Source organism: Oncorhynchus mykiss, chromosome 26 (genome assembly GCF_013265735.2).
Source record: "Oncorhynchus mykiss isolate Arlee chromosome 26, USDA_OmykA_1.1, whole genome shotgun sequence".
Classification (NCBI taxonomy): domain Eukaryota; kingdom Metazoa; phylum Chordata; class Actinopteri; order Salmoniformes; family Salmonidae; genus Oncorhynchus; species Oncorhynchus mykiss.
Genome location: NC_048590.1, coordinates 26,792,977 through 26,814,342, shown reverse-complemented (window position 1 = coordinate 26,814,342; position 21,366 = coordinate 26,792,977). Strand labels below are relative to the sequence as shown.

Below are 21,366 nucleotides of genomic sequence, written 5' to 3'. Positions count from 1 at the left end.
TTTTTTTCCCTTTTTATCAGGGCTTGGTTATGCTTGTGGTTGGTGACTCCCCATGTTATTACGAACCAGTAGTGAGTGCCAGTTTATCCTAAGCCAGTGCAGCTGGTGGGGCCTGATTTGAACTCCATTCTGATTCTGGTGGGGATTGCCGTCACACACAATCATCACATTGGATTAAAAGTTGTTGTGATTTTAAGTACTCAACTCCCTTGCCAAAATCAATAAAGCGAGTCAATAGCTGGACCCAGCGCTGCGTTCCTGCTTCCCACCACCAAAGCTGTGCTACGCTGCTATGGAAGCCTGCCTTTCCTGCCTCCACAGTCACACACCCTACCATAGACAGGTTCTCAAACCCACTAAGGCCCCATCTCATTTGGACTTTTCATTATCTCTCCTTAGTTGAGTCTATATCAGATCGTTGAGATACGCTGTAGTGTCCGCCATATTTGGGTAAACTTATCATCATTGATAAGAGTTAGATGTTGTATGCCTTGGCCAATGTCCTGTCATTTTCTGTACAATGTAGTTTGACGTACAGTGCCTTGCGAAAGTATTCGGCCCCCTTGAACTTTGCGACCTTTTGCCACATTTCAGGCTTCAAACATAAAGATATAAAACTGTATTTTTTTGTGAAGAATCAACAACAAGTGGGACACAATCATGAAGTGGAACGACATTTATTGGATGTTTCAAACTTTTTTAACAAATCAAAAACTGAAAAATTGGGCGTGCAAAATTATTCAGCCCCTTTACTTTCAGTGCAGCAAACTCTCTCCAGAAGTTCAGTGAGGATCTCTGAATGATCCAATGTTGACCTAAATGACTAATGATGATAAATACAATCCACCTGTGTGTAATCAAGTCTCCGTATAAATGCACCTGCACTGTGATAGTCTCAGAGGTCCGTTAAAAGCGCAGAGAGCATCATGAAGAACAAGGAACACACCAGGCATGTCCGAGATACTGTTGTGAAGAAGTTTAAAGCCGGATTTGGATACAAAAAGATTTCCCAAGCTTTAAACATCCCAAGGAGCACTGTGCAAGTGATAATATTGAAATGGAAGGAGTATCAGACCACTGCAAATCTACCAAGACCTGGCCGTCCCTCAACTTTCAGCTCATACAAGGAGAAGACTGATCAGAGATGCAGCCAAGAGGCCCATGATCACTCTGGATGAACTGCAGAGATCTACAGCTGAGGTATCAGTCGTATATTGCACAAATCTGGCCTTTATGGAAGAGTGGCAAGAAGAAAGCCATTTCTTAAAGAAATCCATAAAAAGTGTCGTTTAAAGTTTGCCACAAGCCACCTGGGAGACACACCAAACATGTGGAAGAAGGTGCTCTGGTCAGATGAAACCAAAATTAAACTTTTTGGCAACAATGCAAAACGTTATGTTTGGCGTAAAAGCAACACAGCTCATCACCCTGAACACACCATCCCCACTGTCAAACATGGTGGTGGCAGCATCATGGTTTGGGCCTGCTTTTCTTCAGCAGGGACAGGGAAGATGGTTAAAATTGATGGGAAGATGGATGGAGCCAAATACAGGACCATTCTGGAAGAAAACCTGATGGAGTCTGCAAAAGACCTGAGACTGGGACGGAGATTTGTCTTCCAACAAGACAATGATCCAAAACATAAAGCAAAATCTACAATGGAATGGTTCAAAAATAAACATATCCAGGTGTTAGAATGGCCAAGTCAAAGTCCAGACCTGAATCCAATCGAGAATCTGTGGAAAGAACTGAAAACTGCTGTTCACAAATGCTCTCCATCCAACCTCACTGAGCTCGAGCTGTTTTGCAAGGAGGAATGGGAAAAAAATTCAGTCTCTCGATGTGCAAAACTGATAGAGACATACCCCAAGCGACTTACAGCTGTAATCGCAGCAAAAGGTGGCGCTACAAAGTATTAACTTAAGGGGGCTAAATAATTTTGCACGCCCAATTTTTCAGTTTTGATTTGTTAAAAAAGTTTGAAATATCCAATAAATGTCATTCCACTTCATGATTGTGTCCCACTTGTTGTTGATTCTTCACAAAAAAAATACAGTTTTATATATTTATGTTTGAAGCCTGAAATGTGGCAAAAGGTCGCAAAGTTCAAGGGGGCCGAATACTTTCGCAAGGCACTGTATGTAGGCTATTCTGTGTTCTGTTAAGTCCATGTCCCTTACTGACCGTTGTCTCTCACAATAGCCTAAGAACTCTCTGCTTCAACAAAATACAATACACACCGTATGAGTATTGTCTTAAGAAGAGATTCTGGTAATTGTAACAATACAGTTACTGTACAGTTAGGTTGCAGGTAGGTTTTTTTTGCAGTTCATATTTTTTTTTACATTGATATATTTCTTTGTTCTTTTTAAGTGTTATTTGAATTGTAGTTTGTCCATCAGATTTAGATTTTTGATTTGCTTATTTAGAAATGGTTACACTTCGTTATCTTGAGAAATGTTTAAGTCAGTTGTTGCCAAAGTGGGTGCCACACTGTGTTTGTGGAGAGGAGTGGCTAGTGTGCTGCAGTTCAGCTTTTAGCTGCCAAGTACGTAATAGTATGTAATGTATGTAATGATAATAATAACATACTACTGCTACTCAAATCAAATTGGATTTTTCACATGCGCCGAATACAACCTTACAGTGAAACGCTTACTTACAAGCCCTCAAGGGAAACAATACAGTTTTAAGAAAATCCCTAAAAAGGTAAGAGATAAAAATAACAAATAATTAAAGAGTAGCAGAAAATAACAATAGCGGGGCTATATACAGGAGGTACTGGTACAGAGCAAATGTGTCAATGTGCGGGGACAGCGGTGTCGAGGTAATTGAGGTAGATAATAACAGAGAGTAGCAGTATCGTGGGGGGGGCAATGCAAATGGTCTGGGTAGCCATTTAATTAGCTGTTCAGGAGTCTTATGGTTTGGGAGTTGAAGCTGTTAAGAAAGAAGCCTCTTGGACGTAGACTTGGCACTCCGGTACCGCTTGCCGTGCGATAGCAGAGAGAACAGTCTATGACTAGGGTGGCTGGAGTCTTCAACAATTTTTAGGGCCTTCCTCTGACACCGACTGGTATCGAGGTCCTGGATGGCAGGAAGCTTGGCCATTCACACTACCCTCTGTAGTGCCTCGCGGTCGGAGGCTGAGCAGTTGCCATACCAGGCAGTGATGCAACCCGTCAGGATACTTTCGATGGTGCAGCCGTAGAACCTTTTGAGGATCTGAGGACCCATGACAAATCTTTTCAGTTTCTTGAGAGGGAATAGGTTACTACTAACTACTAAAATTACTACTACTACTGTACTGTAGGTGTGAGTACTGAACATTCTTGTTGATGTTTTTAGTTTTGTGTTTGAAGCCTCATGGCTGCGCCTTCATGGCTTTCATGGCTAGGCCTTCGTGGCTAGGCCTTCATGGCTAGGCCTTCGTGGCTTTCATGGCTAGGCCTTCGTGGCTAGGCTTTCATGGCTAGGCCTTCGTGGCTTTCATGGCTAGGCCTACTTGGCTAGGCCTTCGTGGCTAGGCCTTTGTGTCTTTCATGGCTAGGCCTTCATGGCTTGGCTTTCATGGCTAGGCCTTCATGGCTAGGCCTTCGTGGCTTTCATGGTTAGGCCTTCATGGCTTGGCTTTCATGGCTAGGCCTTCATGGCTTGGCTTTCATGGCTAGGCCTTCGTGGCTTGGCTTTCATGGCTAGGCCTTCGTGGCTAGGCCTTCATTGCTAGGTCTTCGTGGCTTTCATGGCTAGGCCTTCATGGCTTGGCTTTCGTGGCTAGGCCTTTGTGGCTAGGCCTTCATGGCTAGGCCTTCGTGGCTTTCACGGCTAGGCCTTCATGGCTTGGCTTTCATTGCTAGGCCTTCGTGGCTTGTCTTTCATGGCTAAGCCTTCGTGGCTAGGCCTTCGTGGCCAGGCCTTCGTGGCTAGGCCTTCATGGCTAGGCTTTCGTGGCTAGGCCTTCGTGGCTAGGCTTTCGTGGCTAGGCCTTCGTGGCTAGGCCTTTGTGGCTAGGCCTTCGTGGCTACGCCTTCGTTGCTAGGCCTTTTATGGCTAGACCTTTGTGGTGATACCTTTGTGACTAGGCCTTTGTGCATAGGCCTTCATGGCTAGGTGTTCATTACTAGGTTTTCATGGCTAGGCCTTCTTGGCTAGGCCTTTGTGCATAGGCCTTCATGGCTTTCTTGGCTAGGTCTTCTTGGCTAGGTCTTCTTGACTAGGCCTTCATGGCTAGGTTTTCTTGACTAGGCCTTCATGGCTAGGTCTTCATGGCTAGGCCTTCATGACTAGATCTTAATGGCTTTCTTGGCTAGGTCTTCATGGCTAGGCCTTCATGGCTAGGTCTTCACGGCTAGGCCTTCATGGTTAGGTCGTCTTGGCTAGGCCTTCTTGGCTAGGCCTTCTTGGCTAGGCCTTCATGGCTAGGTCTTCTTGGCTAGGTCTTCTTGACTAGGCCTTCATGGCTAGGTTTTCTTGACTAGGCCTTCATGGCTAGACCTTCATGACTAGATCTTAATGGCTTTCTTGGCTAGGTCTTCATGGCTAGGCCTTCATGGCTAGGTCTTCATGGCTAGGCCGTCTTGGCTAGGTCTTCTTGGCTAGGCCTTCATGGCTAGGTCTTCTTGGCTAGGCCTTCTTGGCTAGGTCTTCATGGCTAGGTATTCATGGCTAGGTCTTCTTGGCTAGGCCTTCTTGGCTAGGCCTTCTTGGCTAGGCCTTCATGGCTAGGTCTTCATGGCTAGATCTTAATGGCTTTCATGGCTAGGTCTTCATGGCTAGGTCTTCATGGCTAGATCTTAATGGCTTTCTCGGCTAGGTCTTCATGGCTAGGTCTTCATGGCTAGGTCTTCATGGCTAGGCCTTCATGGCTAGGTCTTCATGGCTAGGCCTTCATGGCTAGGCCTTTGTGGCCTTCACGGCTAAGCCTTCGTGGCCTTCACGGCTAGGCCTTCATGGCTTTCATGGCTAGGCCTTCGTGGCTTGGCTTTCATGGCTAGGCCTTCGTGGCTTGGCTTTCATGGCTAGGCCTTCGTGGCTAGGCCTTCGTGGCTTTGCCTTCATGGCTAGGCCTTTGTGGCCTTCACGGCTAAGCCTTTGTGGCCTTCACGGCTAGGCCTTCATGGCTTGGCTTTCATGGCTAGGCCTTCGTGGCTTGGCTTTCATGGCTAGGCCTTCGTGGCTAGGCCTTCATGGCTAGGCCTTCGTGGCCAGGCCTTCGTGGCTAGGCCTTCGTGGCTAGGCTTTCGTGGCTAGGCCTTCGTGGCTAGGCCTTCATGGCTACGCCTTCGTTGCTAAGCCTTCATTGCTAGGCCTTTTATGGCTAGACCTTTGTGGTGAGACCTTTGTGACAAGGCCTTTGTGCATAGGCCTTCATGGCTTTCTTGGCTAGGTCGTATTGGCTAGGTCTTCTTGACTAGGCCTTCATGGCTAGGTCTTCATGGCTAGGCCTTCATGGCTAGATCTTCATGGCTAGGCCTTCATGGCTAGGCCTTCATGGCTAGGTCTTCATGGCTAGGTCTTCATGGCTAGGCCTTCATGGCTAGGCCTTCATGGCTAGGCCTTCATGGCTAGGCCTTCATGGCTAGGCCTTCATGGCTAGGTCTTCATGGCTAGGTCTTCATGGCTAGGCCTTCATGGCTAGGCCTTCATGGCTTTCTTTTTATATCAAAAAGAGATTCTGGTAAATGTAACAATACAGTTATTGTCCTGTACTGATATAATACAATACAGTAGTGTAGGTGTGAGTTTAACAATAGCGAAACTCTAGATGATAACTGGTTTATGTTTTTGAAACTTCTGGGCCAGGCCGTCATTGTGGACAAGAACAAGTTATTGACTTTTTCTCAATAAAGAATGGATGAAAAAAAACACACATCTCACCTCAAACTATGCCTCTTACAAGGAATGGACATAAAATGCATGCCTTCCAGGCCCAGTCTTGAAAGGTGTCGCACATTTAATTTCCACTACTTTACATGTATTTTATCCTGTCATGCCAGATGAAGTACAGGAGATGAATCTAAGCAGAGATGAGTGCTTTGTACCTATCAGTACTACATGTTTTATTTATGTTTATATGTTTTAGAACTCTTACTGGGTGTGTGTGAGTCATTAGTGTTCTACCACTAACCGAGCAACTTTTTAATTGCAATCCAAGGAGAGTCGTGATAGTTTCAGCTGGAGATAACCTGCTGCTGTGCTTCTGAAAAGATGGCTGTTTTTAGATGATCCAATCTCCACCAACACTAGCAGGGCACTCTTTTTGTTTTTGTGTGTGTGTGCGTGCGTGCATGTTTCTGTGTGTCTGTGTGTGTGTGTGTCCTTGTAGCTTCATCTGTTTTGGTGTGTGGCTGTGTGTGGGTGGTGCATGATATAACACAGTTTACAACTAGGTGTAGGGAGCATTCCGTAAACAAACAGCATGATTAGATTCTGGGAAAACACATGTATTAGTGAGTGCTCACTTCAGCGTGCTGGGGACGTGGGTGGTGGAGCTGCAGAGGACACAATCACTTGTTGTTGACCATGATTTCATTGTGTTCTTGTTGTTGGTTTCTTTGCTTTTTAAATAGCTTTTACATTTTTAAGTAGTAGTCTCAAATCCTCCTAACAGTGGGCTCTCGTAGTGAAGGCCTAGTTGACTTATGCTTCTGGCACACCCTCTGGCCTTGCCTGCGCACACACACACACACACACATTCATAGTGGAGATGAGGATGAGGGGAAAGAAATAAGCTGCAGCACTGCATAAGACAGGTGTCAGCGTGTCCTCTTCGCCGGCCATAAAAGTTAATTAAAGAAAAGGAATTTTTATTATGCTGTGCTGCTGGAGCACGGCTGCTGCTTAATAATAGCCTCTCCTGGAGCTGCTGTCAAGAGGAGCACCAAAGCAGAATAATGGCAGTGTGTGTGTGTGTGTGTGTGTGTGTGTGTGTGTGTGTGTGTGTGTGTGTGTGTGTGTGTGTGTGTGTGTGTGTGTGTGTGTGTGTGTGTTTTAATCTGCTCATATGCCAGAGGGATTCGTTCTGTGTTGGTAGGACTGTTTTGTTACATTACAGTGATGATATTATATTGTACATAGTCCTTCTATTCCTACAAAGACCACTCAATATTTCATTGTTTTATTTGTGAAGAGGTTGAGCCACACCGACATCTGAGGACTTGGATTTCCGAGGACTTGGATTTCACCTACCTTAGTCATGTGATTCCACCATGGCTCGATAAAGACCTGATTCTCTTGAAAGCCATGTCCCCATGTGGCGACTACCTCAGAATACTGCAGTGCACTGGGTGTCTACATAGAGTCAGGCTATGTGGAATATATCAGGGTTTATGTAGTAGTCCTTATTTGTATTCCCTTCCTGCCACTGCTTTAATGATATTTGTTTTGCTCTGCTCTGAGAGTATTTTGGGAATCTCAGTGGGGAGTTTGGGTTTTAGGAGGATTGGGTGATTTGAATCAATGTGGCTCATTTTTCTTCTGGCATACAGCGATGCCCTCTTTTTTTTTTGGCACATTTGAAAGAGAAACGTGGGCATATCAAACACTCTCACACAAATACACACACCTAAGAATGCACTCACTCACACACACACACAAACGCATGCACACTAACAAGCACAATCTGTACATTAGTATATACCTTACCTAGCAACTCTACCTGTTTTCCAGCTTTAGCATTATATCCATACATAATACGATATTATATCATCTACTGCATCTTGCCATCTTTATATAATACATGTATCACTAGCCACTTTAAACTATGCCACTTTATGTTAATATACCCTACATTACTCATCTCATATGTACATACTGTACTCTATACCATCTACTGCATCTTGCCTATGCCGTTCTGTACCATCACTCATTCATATATCTTTATGTACATATTCTTTATCCCTTTACACTTGTGTGTATAAGGTAGTAGTTTTGGAATTGTTAGGTTAGAATACTCGTTGGTTATTACTGCATTGTCGGAACTAGAAGCACAAGCATTTCGCTACACTCGCATTAACATCTGCCAACCATGTGTATGTGACAAATAAAATTTGATGTGATTTGTATAATACATTATGGGAATGCTATTTAAGAGCCTACATACAGCACAGTATGGAGTGGTGGATTCGATCTCTAGGTTTATGTCTAAGTTCAGCTTTAATTACCAGAAGGACTCAGCAGTAAATGAAGTGGCGGAGGATGAGTTGAGAAAGGGAGGGAGGGGGCGGAGGACAAGGGAAAGGGGGGGGGGGAGGATAGACGGGGGAGTGGGGAGGGGAGCAGTGCGGCAGTAAAGGATGCATTAAGCAATTAAAGTTAGGGTGCAAAAGAATGAAGTGATGCAATGATTTTTGCAGTAATTGCCTTCGCTATGACTGGTGATCACAAGGGAGCAGGGCAGAGAAGGGGGGGAACGGCAACAATATTGTTATCTTCTACTGAAAGTCCTTCATACTCACTCACAATCAAGGGTATACTATACACACGTGATACACACACGTATGCATTGCATACATATAAAAACACGCACACACATATTCTAAATTGCACAGGTCCAAAGCAGAAGGAGGAAAATAGTATGCTTGGCTTTACATTTGCGTTGATTAATTCATATGTGCAATCATACTCTCTATCTCTGTTTCTTTCTCTCTCTTTCTCTCTTTCACCACCACAGAAATGTGTAGAGACACCACCATCTGCACACATATACGTGTATAATTATGTATGCATCGATATTTGATAAAGAACACATGAGTTAGCACCCTGCAGTATTTGTGATCTTGAATGGTGGGATTATGTTAACAGTGCTCACACAAGCTCATCTATGATTTATCTGGTGCCAGAGCCCAAGCCGGCACTTTTTCACTCTTTAAAGCATTTGTCTCGCCTGTCTGTGGGAGATAAGACAGTGGAAATACTTGGGATGGGACGGAGGACAGGAAAGCAGGGGGAGAGAGAGCGAGGACTGGTCAGAGACAGTGCCGATGGAAGGAGAGGTGTATCCTTTTGTTTGTGACTGGGGTGTGTGCTGAGCCCTCCCTCCTTCTCTTTCTCCTTCTCTCTCTCCTTCTCTGTGTTTTAGAGGGACGTCTGGCTCCCGCTAGCTGCTCCCTGCAGGCCCTGATTAATGCTAATTTATGCAGCCTCCGCTGGCACAAAGCAGGGCTGGGAGCGGCCCTCTTCCCTGATTACCAGCAGAGAGAGAGGGGGAGGTGGGAGAGGGGGTGACGTGGACAGACACCTCATTTAATTTAATACATTGGAGCATGTGGTGGCGGGGTGCGCCAGAGAAGGAGGGAGATAATCAAGAGCCCTGGCCCTTATAAATGTGCGCTGAGATGACACAGAAGAGATTGGATTTGGAAACGAGGAGCAAAGAAGAGCAAAGCCGAGCCAAACGCGATTGATTGATTCCATTCAAGTGATCACACCCGCTGATAAGGAATGAGTTATTTTCTTTTTTTAAGTAGATTTTTCTCCAAATTTAATAAAGTGATTGCGAATTAAGTGTTTTCTTAGCTCGGCCTATCCCTTATTCAGTGATGTTCTCTGTTTTTGCAGTCACACGTAGTTAAATATGCATCATAAATTCTTGTTTCATATAGCAGAATCTACTTTAAAAATAACTACAAACAGCAGCAATATGGCTGCCAACACATCCAAGCATTCCAAACTCAATTCCATAAATAAAAACTGCTTCTGTAGGTATTTTGGGCCCAGACTTCCCAGTGGCTCCAGTTCAGTAATGCAGCTCTGTGAAGTAAAGTGATACTTGGAAACCCCCCTGGTTCCCTGAAGACCTGCTCTGGCCATCCCTGAGCTGGTGCTGGTGCACCTCACAAGTTTCTACTCTCTCTCTCTCTCTGCTGGAGGTTGATATGCCGTCCGTGCTGTGACGAATGGCAGGAAATCGGGAGGCGGCCATGACAGGCAGATTATGAGATCCCTCTGTCTACATGATTTAGCCTCTTAATCGTTAAACATGATTAAAGCAAACAAACGCAGCATTATTAGATTAGTCAGAAGGACATGGAGTCTTTGGCACTGATTACCTTTTCCTTTTTAATGAAATGCTGCTCCGAATTAACATTGCTTTGGCTAATTTGATTTAGCACTGCCTCAAGAAATGCCAGACAGCTCTGATTCAACTGCAGACTTTTTGAGATCCTTGTCAGGAGCTTAAGACCAAACAGCAATGCAATATCAACATTTCCAGCATTTTACAAAGTTCAAGAGGCTGATTGAGTTACAAGCGCTGTATTCTAAATGACAGAAGGCTTTGGATGAGCTAGTCAGAGATAGTAGAGATGGGATAGAGAAACTAGAGGGGGGGTAGAGTAAGTAGATATGGATGACAGGAAGTAGGGAGGGGATAGAGAAACTAGAGATGGGGTGGAGGAAGTAGAGATGGGATAGAGAAACTAGAGATGGGATAGAGAAACTAGAGATGGGGTGGAGGAAGTAGAGATGGGATAGAGAAATAGAGATGAGATAGAGGAACTAGAGATGGGATAGAGAAACTAGAGATGGGATAGAGAAACTAGAGGTGGGGTGGATAAAGTAGAGATGGGATAGAGAAACTAGAGATGGGATAGAGGAACTAGAGATGGGATAGAGGAACTAGAGGTGGGGTGGATAAAGTAGAGATGGGATAGAGTAACTAGAGATCAGATAGAGAAACTAGAGGTGTGGTGGAGAAAGTAGAGATGGGATAGAGAAACTAGAGATGGGATAGAGAAACTAGAGATGGGATAGAGAAACTAGAGATGGGATATAGAAACTAGAGATGGGATAGAGGAACTAGAGATGGGATAGAGAAACTAGAGATGGGATAGAGAAACTAGAGATGGGCTATAGAAACTAGAGATGGGATAGAGGAACTAGAGGTGGGATAGAGGAACTAGAGGTGGGATAGAGAAACTAGAGATGGGATAGAGAAACTAGAGATGGGATAGAGGAACTAGAGATGGGATAGAGAAACTAGAGGTGGGATAGAGAAACTAGAGGTGGGATAGAGAAACTAGAGATGGGATAGAGAAACTAGAGGTGGGATAGAGAAACTAGAGATGGGATAGAGAAACTAGAGATGGGATATAGAAACTAGAGATGGGATAGAGGAACTAGAGATGGGATAGAGAAACTAGAGCTGGGATAGAGAAACTAGAGATGGGATAGAGGAACTAGAGATGGGATAGAGAAACTAGAGATGGGATAGAGGAACTAGAGATGGGATAAAGAAACTAGAGCTGGGATAGAGAAACTAGAGATGGGATAGAGGAACTAGAGATGGGATAGAGAAACTAGAGATGGGATAGAGAAACTAGAGATGGGATAGAGAAACTAGAGATGGGATAGAGAAACTAGAGATGGGATAGAGAAACTAGAGATGGGATAGAGAAACTAGAGATGGGATAGAGGAACTAGAGATGGGATAGAGAAACTAGAGATGGGATAGAGGAACTAGAGGTGGGATAGAGGAACTAGAGGTGGGATAGAGAAACTAGAGATGGGATAGAGAAACTAGAGATGGGATAGAGAAACTAGAGGTGGGGTGGATAAAGTAGAGATGGGATAAAGGAACTAGAGATGGGATAGAGAAACTAGAGATGGGATAGAGAAACTAGAGATGGGATAGAGAAACTAGAGATGGGATATAGAAACTAGAGATGGGATAGAGGAACTAGAGATGGGATAGAGAAACTAGAGATGGGATATAGAAACTAGAGATGGGATAGAGAAACTAGAGATGGGATAGAGGAACTAGAGATGGGATAGAGAAACTAGAGATGGGATAGAGAAACTAGAGGTGGGATAGAGGAACTAGAGGTGGGATAGAGAAACTAGAGATGGGATAGAGAAACTAGAGATGGGATAGAGAAACTAGAGGTGGGGTGGATAAAGTAGAGATGGGATAAAGGAACTAGAGATGGGATAGAGAAACTAGAGATGGGATAGAGAAACTAGAGATGGGATATAGAAACTAGAGATGGGATAGAGGAACTAGAGATGGGATAGAGAAACTAGAGATGGGATATAGAAACTAGAGATGGGATAGAGGAACTAGAGGTGGGATAGAGGAACTAGAGGTGGGATAGAGAAACTAGAGATGGGATAGAGAAACTAGAGATGGGATAGAGGAACTAGAGATGGGATAGAGAAACTAGAGGTGGGATAGAGAAACTAGAGATGGGATAGAGAAACTAGAGGTGGGATAGAGAAACTAGAGATGGGATAGAGGAACTAGAGATGGGATAGAGAAACTAGAGCTGGGATAGAGAAACTAGAGATGGGATAGAGGAACTAGAGATGGGATAGAGAAACTAGAGATCGGATAGAGGAACTAGAGGTGGGATAGAGAAACTAGAGATGGGATAGAGAAACTAGAGATGGGATAGAGAAACTAGAGATGGGATAGAGAAACTAGAGGTGGGATATAGAAACTAGAGATGGGATAGAGGAACTAGAGGTGGGATAGAGAAACTAGAGCTGGGATAGAGAAACTAGAGATGGGATAGAGGAACTAGAGATGGGATAGAGAAACTAGAGATCGGATAGAGGAACTAGAGGTGGGATAGAGAAACTAGAGATGGGATAGAGAAACTAGAGATGGGATAGAGAAACTAGAGGTGGGGTGGAGAAAGTAGAGATGGGATAGAGAAACTAGAGATGGGATAGAGAAACTAGAGGTGGGGTGGAGAAAGTAGAGATGGGATAGAGGAACTAGAGATGTGGTGGAAGAAGTAGAGATGGGATACATTTAGTTGAGTGTTAGTGTACCTGTGGCAGGAAGGATAAAGAAACTGAAACAGCAGGGAATCAGCTCAGCAAATCCAATGTATGTAATTTGGATGTGTGTTTGTGTTTTTGTTGTTGTTTATATTCGTGTGTGTGCATAATTCTAATCTGCAGTCCAGCAGAAGAGGAGCTCTGAGGTCCTGCTGGTGTGTAATTGGCAGCGGGTGCTGCATTGTTGTTCAGAATAATTCTGTCAGCATAATCCTCCTTTGTGAGGTTCATTAATTGCACTTAACATTGCATGCAATCTAGCTGATTCAGGGCCTGCCTTTGAGCCAGCCTCAGCCCCTCTCCCCACATAAAGCCTCTGTCACTTCAAAGGCTAAAGGGACTGGCCTAAGCGTGTTTTCAGATTTTTAAATTTACAGTGCTTTTTATCTGTGAGTTTTACAGCAGTATGGCCACATTGTGTCTGTGCTGAAATGAATTGAACAGGCAGGCAGCCTCTCGTCGGAGCAGCTGCTGCAGACATTTGTGTCTGAGGAGGGATGTAGTGTTTTAATGGCCTGGTATACACACATGTGGCCGATCATTTTCTATTCCACTCCGCTCACAAAAGAGAAAGTAAAAACACTTTTTACAGAAACCCTTTCCCGGCTCTTGCATTCTATTTGGATAAAGCGTGTTTCTACTTGGGTTCCTGCTTCTCCAGTATATTCCTCTGTATTGTGGAGAGAGAACCACTCAGGCAGCCGAGTCTAGCCCAGCGTGGGATAGAAACACTGTTCTCTCACGCAGCCCTGCCTCTGAATCACCCTCCTGCACACTACAGCCTTTTTTATTTTCCTGAATGAAACTTTAAGAAATCCATTTATGGCGGCCTTCGCAGCCTGGGCTGTCAGACACACGGCCGCTTAAAACCAGAGGTCAGCCCCAGACTTGTTTAATAGCTACTCAGAGCACCTAAGCGAGTGTGTGTCTGCCCCGACTCGCAATAAATACTCACTGGATGGGTCCAGGTTTACCTTTCCCCACCGGGCCCTTTAAAGGGACACCTCTTACTTTCTGGCCCATCTTCTTCCTTCCCTCTCCCTCCCCAGTGAGCCTCTACCCAGGTCGGATGGAATAGTTGGGGTGGTGGACTGTGAAGCTGTTGCACATCTTTGGGTAATATGAAGTCTTGGGGAAGTGAAGACTATAATAGCTTTCTATCTCTGTTGGGATCTGGTTAGTTGGTTAGTATTGGTCAGTATTTGGTTGGGGACTCGGGTTGGTCCGTCCAGGGCTTAGTTTGTCAGTCCACCCTGTATGGAGGAGAACCAGCACCTCTCCTCTCTGTGGACATGACAGCTGCTTGAGACCGAGATGGTGCCCAGCTCACATGAATACATTCATAAATGTACTATTGTCCTGCATGTATTACTGCCCAAGTGGAGAATGATGAGCAGTACTGTGGACTCCTCACCCAGGCCACCCCCAGAGAGAAAGGCAGGGAGAATAAGAAGGGAGACTGGGAGATATCGAGAGAAAGATTGAGAAGGAGTGAGGGTAGTGAGAGAGACAGATGGAGGGAGAGGGGTCGTCAGAGAGTGACGCAGAGGAATGAGATGTATAGAAACAGAGAGAGGGGGAGACGGAGAGGGTAGTGGGGGAGACAGAGAGGAGTGCGGTGAGACAGAGAGGACTGAGATAGATAGAGACAGAGGCGGGGGGATAAAGAGTCTCCCCTCCACCTGTGAGCTGAGTCAGTAAAGGGCCTCTCTCAGGCAGAGCAGCCCCATCATTCTCTGCCAGACGAGGGGCTTGTTCTGTGTAGAGTGCCACCAGGGACCACTGGGCTGCGCCTATAAACTTAATGAAGTTTGACTGAACTCATCAGTTTCTGAGAGCTAGAATCCCAGAGACTAGGAAACCAGATGCGGGGGGGACCTAAACATTTCGATGGAAGAGGCTCACTTGGAGGTCATTACTGTGGTACAGGAAGTCTATGGATGGGGGGCTGGACAGGGGCGCCCATCTGCTTTGCCCCTCCCACACCCCACCCATGACTGATGGCACACACACACACACCTGGGGCGGCAGGTAGCCCAGCGGTTAAGAGCGTTGGGCCAGTAACCGAAAGGTCGCCGGTTCACATCCCCGAGCCGACTAGGTGATCTGTCTATGTGCCCTTGAGCAAGTCACATAACCCTTAAACCCCTGTAAAACAACACGGTGTATGTGACAATAAAACAGATATTTGTTACACACTCCAGCTCCTCCCAGCTCGGCCCAAATGAGACAGAGATGCTGTTGTTGTCCCTTGCAGGAGGAGAACCTGAAAAATACATTTGAACTAGCCTATGACCTTTTGTCAATTAGATTTCCTCATCTCCTGCGTCCTCTCTCCTCCGTCCTCTCTCGCCTCTTTTTGAAAAAGGTCAAAGGTAATCGAGGAGGGTCGGTGAGGAAAGTGAACGTGGATTGAAATGCGTTTGTGTGAAATGAGATGGTCCTTCTCCACTCATGTGTCAATAGGCAAATGATGTTTACAGGGGTGGATAAATGTGTAAAGTGATCAAAAGAAATTGAGTTAGTTATGTAATACATTTGATAAATAAAGCATTAAGTAGTATATTGTTTTAAAGCTGATTCAAAGGGAGGGGGTGTAGCAGATTACAAAACATACCGAGGTAGGATACACGAGTATCCTCGATGAAAGGTGGCTATCGAGGAGGGGAGGACATTTCCGTTTGCCTACTAATGGAATGCCACTTATCGGTTTCAGGGTCACGGAGGAGAGACGACGTAGGACGATCTTTTGCCAAAACGAGAATTTATATTTGAGAGTATATGTCTTTTGGCAAATAAACGATCCGTTTTCAAGTTTTTACATGTATTACCCTACTGTTGTCTAGACTGTGTTTATCAGCCTCCACTGTGTTCTGTGTAGCGTATGTCACACAGACATGCATGTGAGATTATTGATATGGGTATTCGTCTGGTTTGTTCCTGTGTGTCTGTTTCTCATCTATGCTTTAATTCAGTTCTTTGAGGCATATCCGTCTCTCTCTTTTTTCTTCTCTTTACCCCGTCTCTGCCTGGTGGCAGGAGGGAACTTGCCATGCATTTCACGTCCAACTCAGAGGGTGTTGCTATGGTGGTTGCTAGGGTTTTAGCCTAGAGTGACGTGGAAAGTCTGAATATTAAAGGTGTCCTTCTGATGCAGTGCTGTTTGAAGCTGTGAGGAATGAGCAATCACCTCTGAGAGACTTTTTGTTGTCTCTCTCTTTGGAATATCAGGGTTGATTTTCAAACACACACCAAAGGATGGTTTGCAGAAAAGATGCCACAGGAAGAAAAAGATACACAACAGTATGATTGGTTGTTAATTAATTTCCTCATGTCTATGCATCTCGAACATCACACTGCTCATACATCTGTGTGAAAGCAGCTAGTTGTGTATAAATGACCAAGGACAGTCGATTCTCCACATTCTTGTAAAATAGCAGAGGTCCTAATGTGCTTTCCACACATCTCTAATGCACTGAGTCTCTGAAGACAACGGCCCGTGATTGTGTGCTAGCTGGGAGAATGTCCTTGGTAGTTGGTGGTTAGGATATAATTGAGGATGTAGAAGTGGAGGCTGAGAACCGGGTGGGGTGGGTGGTGGGGGTGCATTGTAAACAGGGTTAAAGGCTCTCAGCATTAGCTAACTGGGCTCCACACTGTAGACGCTAATGTGGAGGCAAACGTCTCCGGCATGGAGAGCAGATCACGTGTCCCCATCACGATCCCCGCCAGCTTTCATGAACTCAACTTAACTTGCTGTCTTCACAATGAAGGAATGCTCATAAAATACATGTTTCCCGGTTACTCATTGTCTGACTGGAAGATGGGTTTTCCAGCACCAGGCAGTACTCTCTGTCTCTGTTTAACTGTCGTCCTTCTCAGCCATCAACTGGCTGTCCAAACCACACAGTCTGTCTGTCTGTCTGTCTGTCTGTATGTCTGTCTGTCTGTCCCTCTTTCTGTCTGTCTGTCTGTCCCTCTTTCTGTCTGTCTGTCTGTCTGTCTGTCTGTCTGTCTGTCTGTCTGTCCCTCTTTCTGCCTGTCTGTCTGTCCCTCTTTCTGTCTCTCTGTCTGTCTGTCTGTCTGTCTGTCTGTCTGTCTGTCTGTCTGTCCCTCTTTCTGCCTGTCTGTCTGTCCCTCTTTCTGCCTGTCTGTCTGTCCCTCTTTCTGCCTGTTTGTCCCTCTTTCTGTCTGTCTGTCTGTCCCTCTTTCTGTCTGTCTGTCTGTCTGTCTGTCTGTCTGTCTGTCCCTCTTTCTGCCTGTCTGTCTGTCCCTCTTTCTGTCTCTCTTTCTGTCTGTCTGTCTGTCTGTCTGTCTGTCTGTCTGTCTGTCTGTCTGTCTGTCTGTCCCTCTTTCTGCCTGTCTGTCTGTCCCTCTTTCTGCCTGTCTGTCTGTCCCTCTTTCTGCCTGTTTGTCCCTCTTTCTGTCTGTCTGTCTGTCTGTCTGTCCCTCTTTCTGCCTGTCTGTCTGTCCCTCTTTCTGTCTGTCTGTCTGTCTGTCTGTCTGTCTGTCCCTCTTTCTGCCTGTCTGTCTGTCCCTCTTTCTGCCTGTTTGTCCCTCTTTCTGTCTGTCTGTCTGTCCCTCTTTCTGTCTGTCTGTCTGTCTGTCTGTCTGTCCCTCTTTCTGCCTGTCTGTCTGTCCCTCTTTCTGTCTCTCTTTCTGTCTGTCTGTCTGTCTGTCTGTCTGTCTGTCTGTCTGTCTGTCTGTCTGTCTGTCTGTCTGTCCCTCTTTCTGCCTGTCTGTCTGTCCCTCATTCTGCCTGTCTGTCTGTCCCTCTTTCTGCCTGTTTGTCCCTCTTTCTGTCTGTCTGTCTGTCTGTCTGTCTGTCTGTCTGTCCCTCTTTCTGCCTGTCTGTCTGTCCCTCTTTCTGTCTGTCTGTCTGTCTGTCTGTCTGTCTGTCTGTCTGTCTGTCCCTCTTTCTGCCTGTCTGTCTGTCCCTCATCTTTATGTCTGTCTGTCTGTCTGTCTGTCTGTCTGTCTGTCTGTCTGTCTGTCCCTCTTTTTGCCTGTCTGTCTGTCTGTCCCTCTTTCTGTCCCTCTGTCTGTCTGTCTGTCTGTCTGTCTGTCTGTCTGTCTGTCTGTCTGTCTGTCTGTCTGTCCCTCTTTCTGCCTGTCTGTCTGTCCCTCTTTCTGCCTGTCTGTCTTTCTCTCTTTCTGTCTCTCTTTCTGTCTCTCTTTCTGTCTCTCTTTATTATTACGCAATAAGACCCGAAGGAGTGTGGTATATGGCCAGTATATCACGGCTAAGGGCTCTTCTTATGCACAACGGATACAGCCCTTAGCCGTGGTATATTGGCCATATACCACAAACCCCCAAGGTGTCTTATTGCTATTATATTACATTATATATTGGTTACCAATGTAATTAGAGCAGTAAAAATCATTTGTTATCATACCCGTGTTATACGGTTTGATATACCACGACTTTCAGCATTCAGGGATCGAACCACCCAATTTCTCATGAGAATTAGATACTGAAGTCACAACAACCATATTCTGTTCATTATTTTCTAGGGGAGTACTACTGACCCGACAGGATCCAGTCCAGTCCCACATCTTACAGAACAGAGCGGCAGAGAACTGCTGAAGACTGAGGTAGTCACACCCATCAAGTCAATAGCTACTGTCATGTAGCAATAATCACCCAATAAAGTCCCAGTGTCCCCCATACATGACCAAAATGCAATGTACACCATGAAGTAATCTAGTCTTTCCATTGTACTGATGTTGTCCAATAACCTGTTGATTGGAAACCAGACCCTTAACTATTGATGAATTACTAGTAATGTTATTGTGGTGTCATGGTGTCTCTGTGATTGTGTGTGTATTTGAGTATGTGTCTCTGTGATTGTGTGTGTGTTTGAGTATGTGTCTCTGTGATTGTGTGTGTATTTGAGTATGTGTCTCTGTGATTGTGTGTGTATTTGAGTATGTGTCTCTGTGATTGTGTGTGTATTTGAGTATGTGTCTCTGTGATTGTGTGTGTATTTGAGTATGTGTCTCTGTGATTGTGTGTGTATTTGAGTATGTGTCTCTGTGATTGTGTGTGTGTGTTTGAGTATGTGTCTCTGTGATTGTGTGTGTATTTGAGTATGTGTCTCTGTGATTGTGTGTGTATTTGAGTATGTGTCTCTGTGATTGTGTGTGTGTGTTTGAGTATGTGTCTCTGTGATTGTGTGTGTGTGTTTGAGTATGTGTGTCTCTGTGATTGTGTGTGTATTTGAGTATGTGTCTCTGTGATTGTGTGTGTGTGTTTGAGTATGTGTCTCTGTGATTGTGTGTGTTTGAGTATGTGTCTCTGTGATTGTGTGTGTGTGTTTGAGTATGTGTCTCTGTGATTGTGTGTGTATTTGAGTATGTGTCTCTGTGATTGTGTGTGTGTGTTTGAGTATGTGTCTCTGTGATTGTGTGTGTTTGAGTATGTGTCTCTGTGATTGTGTGTGTGTGTTTGAGTATGTGTCTCTGTGATTGTGTGTGTATTTGAGTATGTGTCTCTGTGATTGTGTGTGTGTGTTTGAGTATGTGTCTCTGTGATTGTGTGTGTTTGAGTATGTGTCTCTGTGATTGTGTGTGTGTGTTTGAGTATGTGTCTCTGTGATTGTGTGTGTGTTTGAGTATGTGTCTCTGTGATTGTGTGTGTATTTGAGTATGTGTCTCTGTGATTGTGTGTGTATTTGAGTATGTGTCTCTGTGATTGTGTGTGTATTTGAGTATGTGTCTCTGTGATTGTGTGTGTTTGAGTATGTGTCTCTGTGATTGTGTGTATTTGAGTATGTGTCTCTGTGATTGTGTGTGTGACTGCATGGGGTCCAGGCTTATTTAGCAGGTAGATCAATAGCAGGCTAAATGGTAATGACCAGTCCCCAACTCAGAGCTCAAGGCCTGGGGAGAGAAGGACCTGCCCTACCCTGTCCGTCGCCCTCCACCTTCCTCCATCCCACCCTCCCCTCCCAGTTTGCAGCCACAGCAGCCGTCACACAACCTCAGGCAGCCTAGTTAGCCCTGGATAAAAACGCTAGAACCCACGATCAATAGTGTTAGTCTTGTCTGTCTAATTGCTCATTGGTTGACATTGGCGCCAGGCTATATGTAAGTGCATGTTCTCTGAGTGATCGTCTGGCTTTGCCTCTCTCTATCCCACCTCACGCCTAGTGTTGGGTTCACACTCTGCCCCTCTCTCCTCTCCTCTCTGTTCACCCACGTTCGGCATGGGAAAACCTGACCCGTTGGGCTGGCTGCACCCCAGTTATCATGTCGGGACGCAACCATCCAGAGGCTCCGGCGAGATGTGCTGCTCTCCCACCAGGCCCGCGACTCCCAGTCTGCTCAGGTAAATATCCAGCTAGGATTAATGACCAGCACCAAGATTAGCCAGTCATTTGCAGCGCCAGCTATTCCAATCAGCGGCAGGAAATCAGATGGGCTCGTTTTGGCATTCTGAACAGTTTATTATGTGATCCTACGCAGATGTATATGACCAGGAAGCCGGCTGTGGGGAGGGCACTATTGATTGGATTCATTGTGAATTACGTGAATAGATAAATGCGTGAGAGTGCATATATATAACGGTATTACTCATTCAGGTCCAAATGGAAAATATTAAAGATTTCTGCTTGAATAAATATGAAATACGTCTCTATCAGCACCGTCTAACTAGGGCATCCGCAGCGTTGGTTATTTGACATGATAATTAGGAAGCGTGTTTCTCTTTTCCTCTGATGTGATGATAGTGCTCCTCTGTCTGGGATTTAAATGTGCTATTGATCAGTGTGAGGCTCGGGAGCTCAAATCATAACAGTGCTACAGCCCCGCGCACTTGCATACATTTCTACCTTTTGTTTTTACTTCCTGTTAAAACAAATATTTAAACTTTACCCCCCGCAAAAAAAATATACTGTTATCTGTTATCCGCTTAACATACGAAGCGCATTTTGTGTTCCTACTCTCTGTTTTTCTCCAGTTGTAGTGTGCTAATGTCATGATTTAAATGAAGTATTGATCAGTTTAGGAGGGGAGAATAGAGAGAGGGAGCGATTGTGAGGGAAAGAAAGCAAGAGCAGGGTTATCGGCGTGGATCGCACACAGAAAGAGAGAGCTAAAGGGATGAGCCAGGTTTTTGGTGGGATTCCGTGGAAACGATTCCTATTTCATTGCTACTTTCTAATTGAGGAATAAGCAGCAGTCACCTCATCAGGCTTTCCAAGAGGGAGATGGTGGAGGCAGCCATGATGCTTTTCAACAGAGAAAGAAGGGGAGAAACGCCCGCGCGGGTCCTGTTCTGGGCGGATTTGTGGATTATCTCTCAGCCTGTATGCAGATGTTTGATTAATGGGTCGTCCTGGGACTCGTCTGGGACTCCATCTTGTCTGTTTTCCTTTCCTCCTCCTCTTGCTGCTGTTGTGATGAGCTACCACCATCACCATCTCACATACAGAAACAAGACTATGTCTCTGTCTCTGACCAACTAGACCAGCACCTGCATGGGTCTTTCCTGTCCCTCCTCTCTCTCTTTCTATCCCACTCTCCCTACTTTCCCTCCTCCCTCCCTTCCCTCCCTTCTCCCTCTCTCTCTCTAATATGATT

At 45.2% G+C, this 21,366-nt stretch overlaps 1 protein-coding gene across 7 annotated transcripts in view; it reads left to right on the top strand.

Annotated features, from left to right (window-relative positions):
• The window catches only part of LOC110506517 (centrosome-associated protein CEP250), a 280,946-nt gene that overhangs the window by 92,776 nt on the left and 166,804 nt on the right, over positions 1–21,366 (top strand). For all 7 annotated transcript variants that reach the window (XR_005039779.1, XM_036963768.1, XM_036963769.1 and 4 more), the window contains exons 8-9: positions 18,298–18,378; positions 20,030–20,113. Coding sequence is in view for 6 of the 7 variants with exons in the window: in XM_036963768.1 (XP_036819663.1) it covers positions 18,298–18,378; positions 20,030–20,113 (165 nt within the window). In the remaining variant the exon portion in view is untranslated. The remainder of the gene's footprint in view (positions 1–18,297; positions 18,379–20,029; positions 20,114–21,366) is intronic.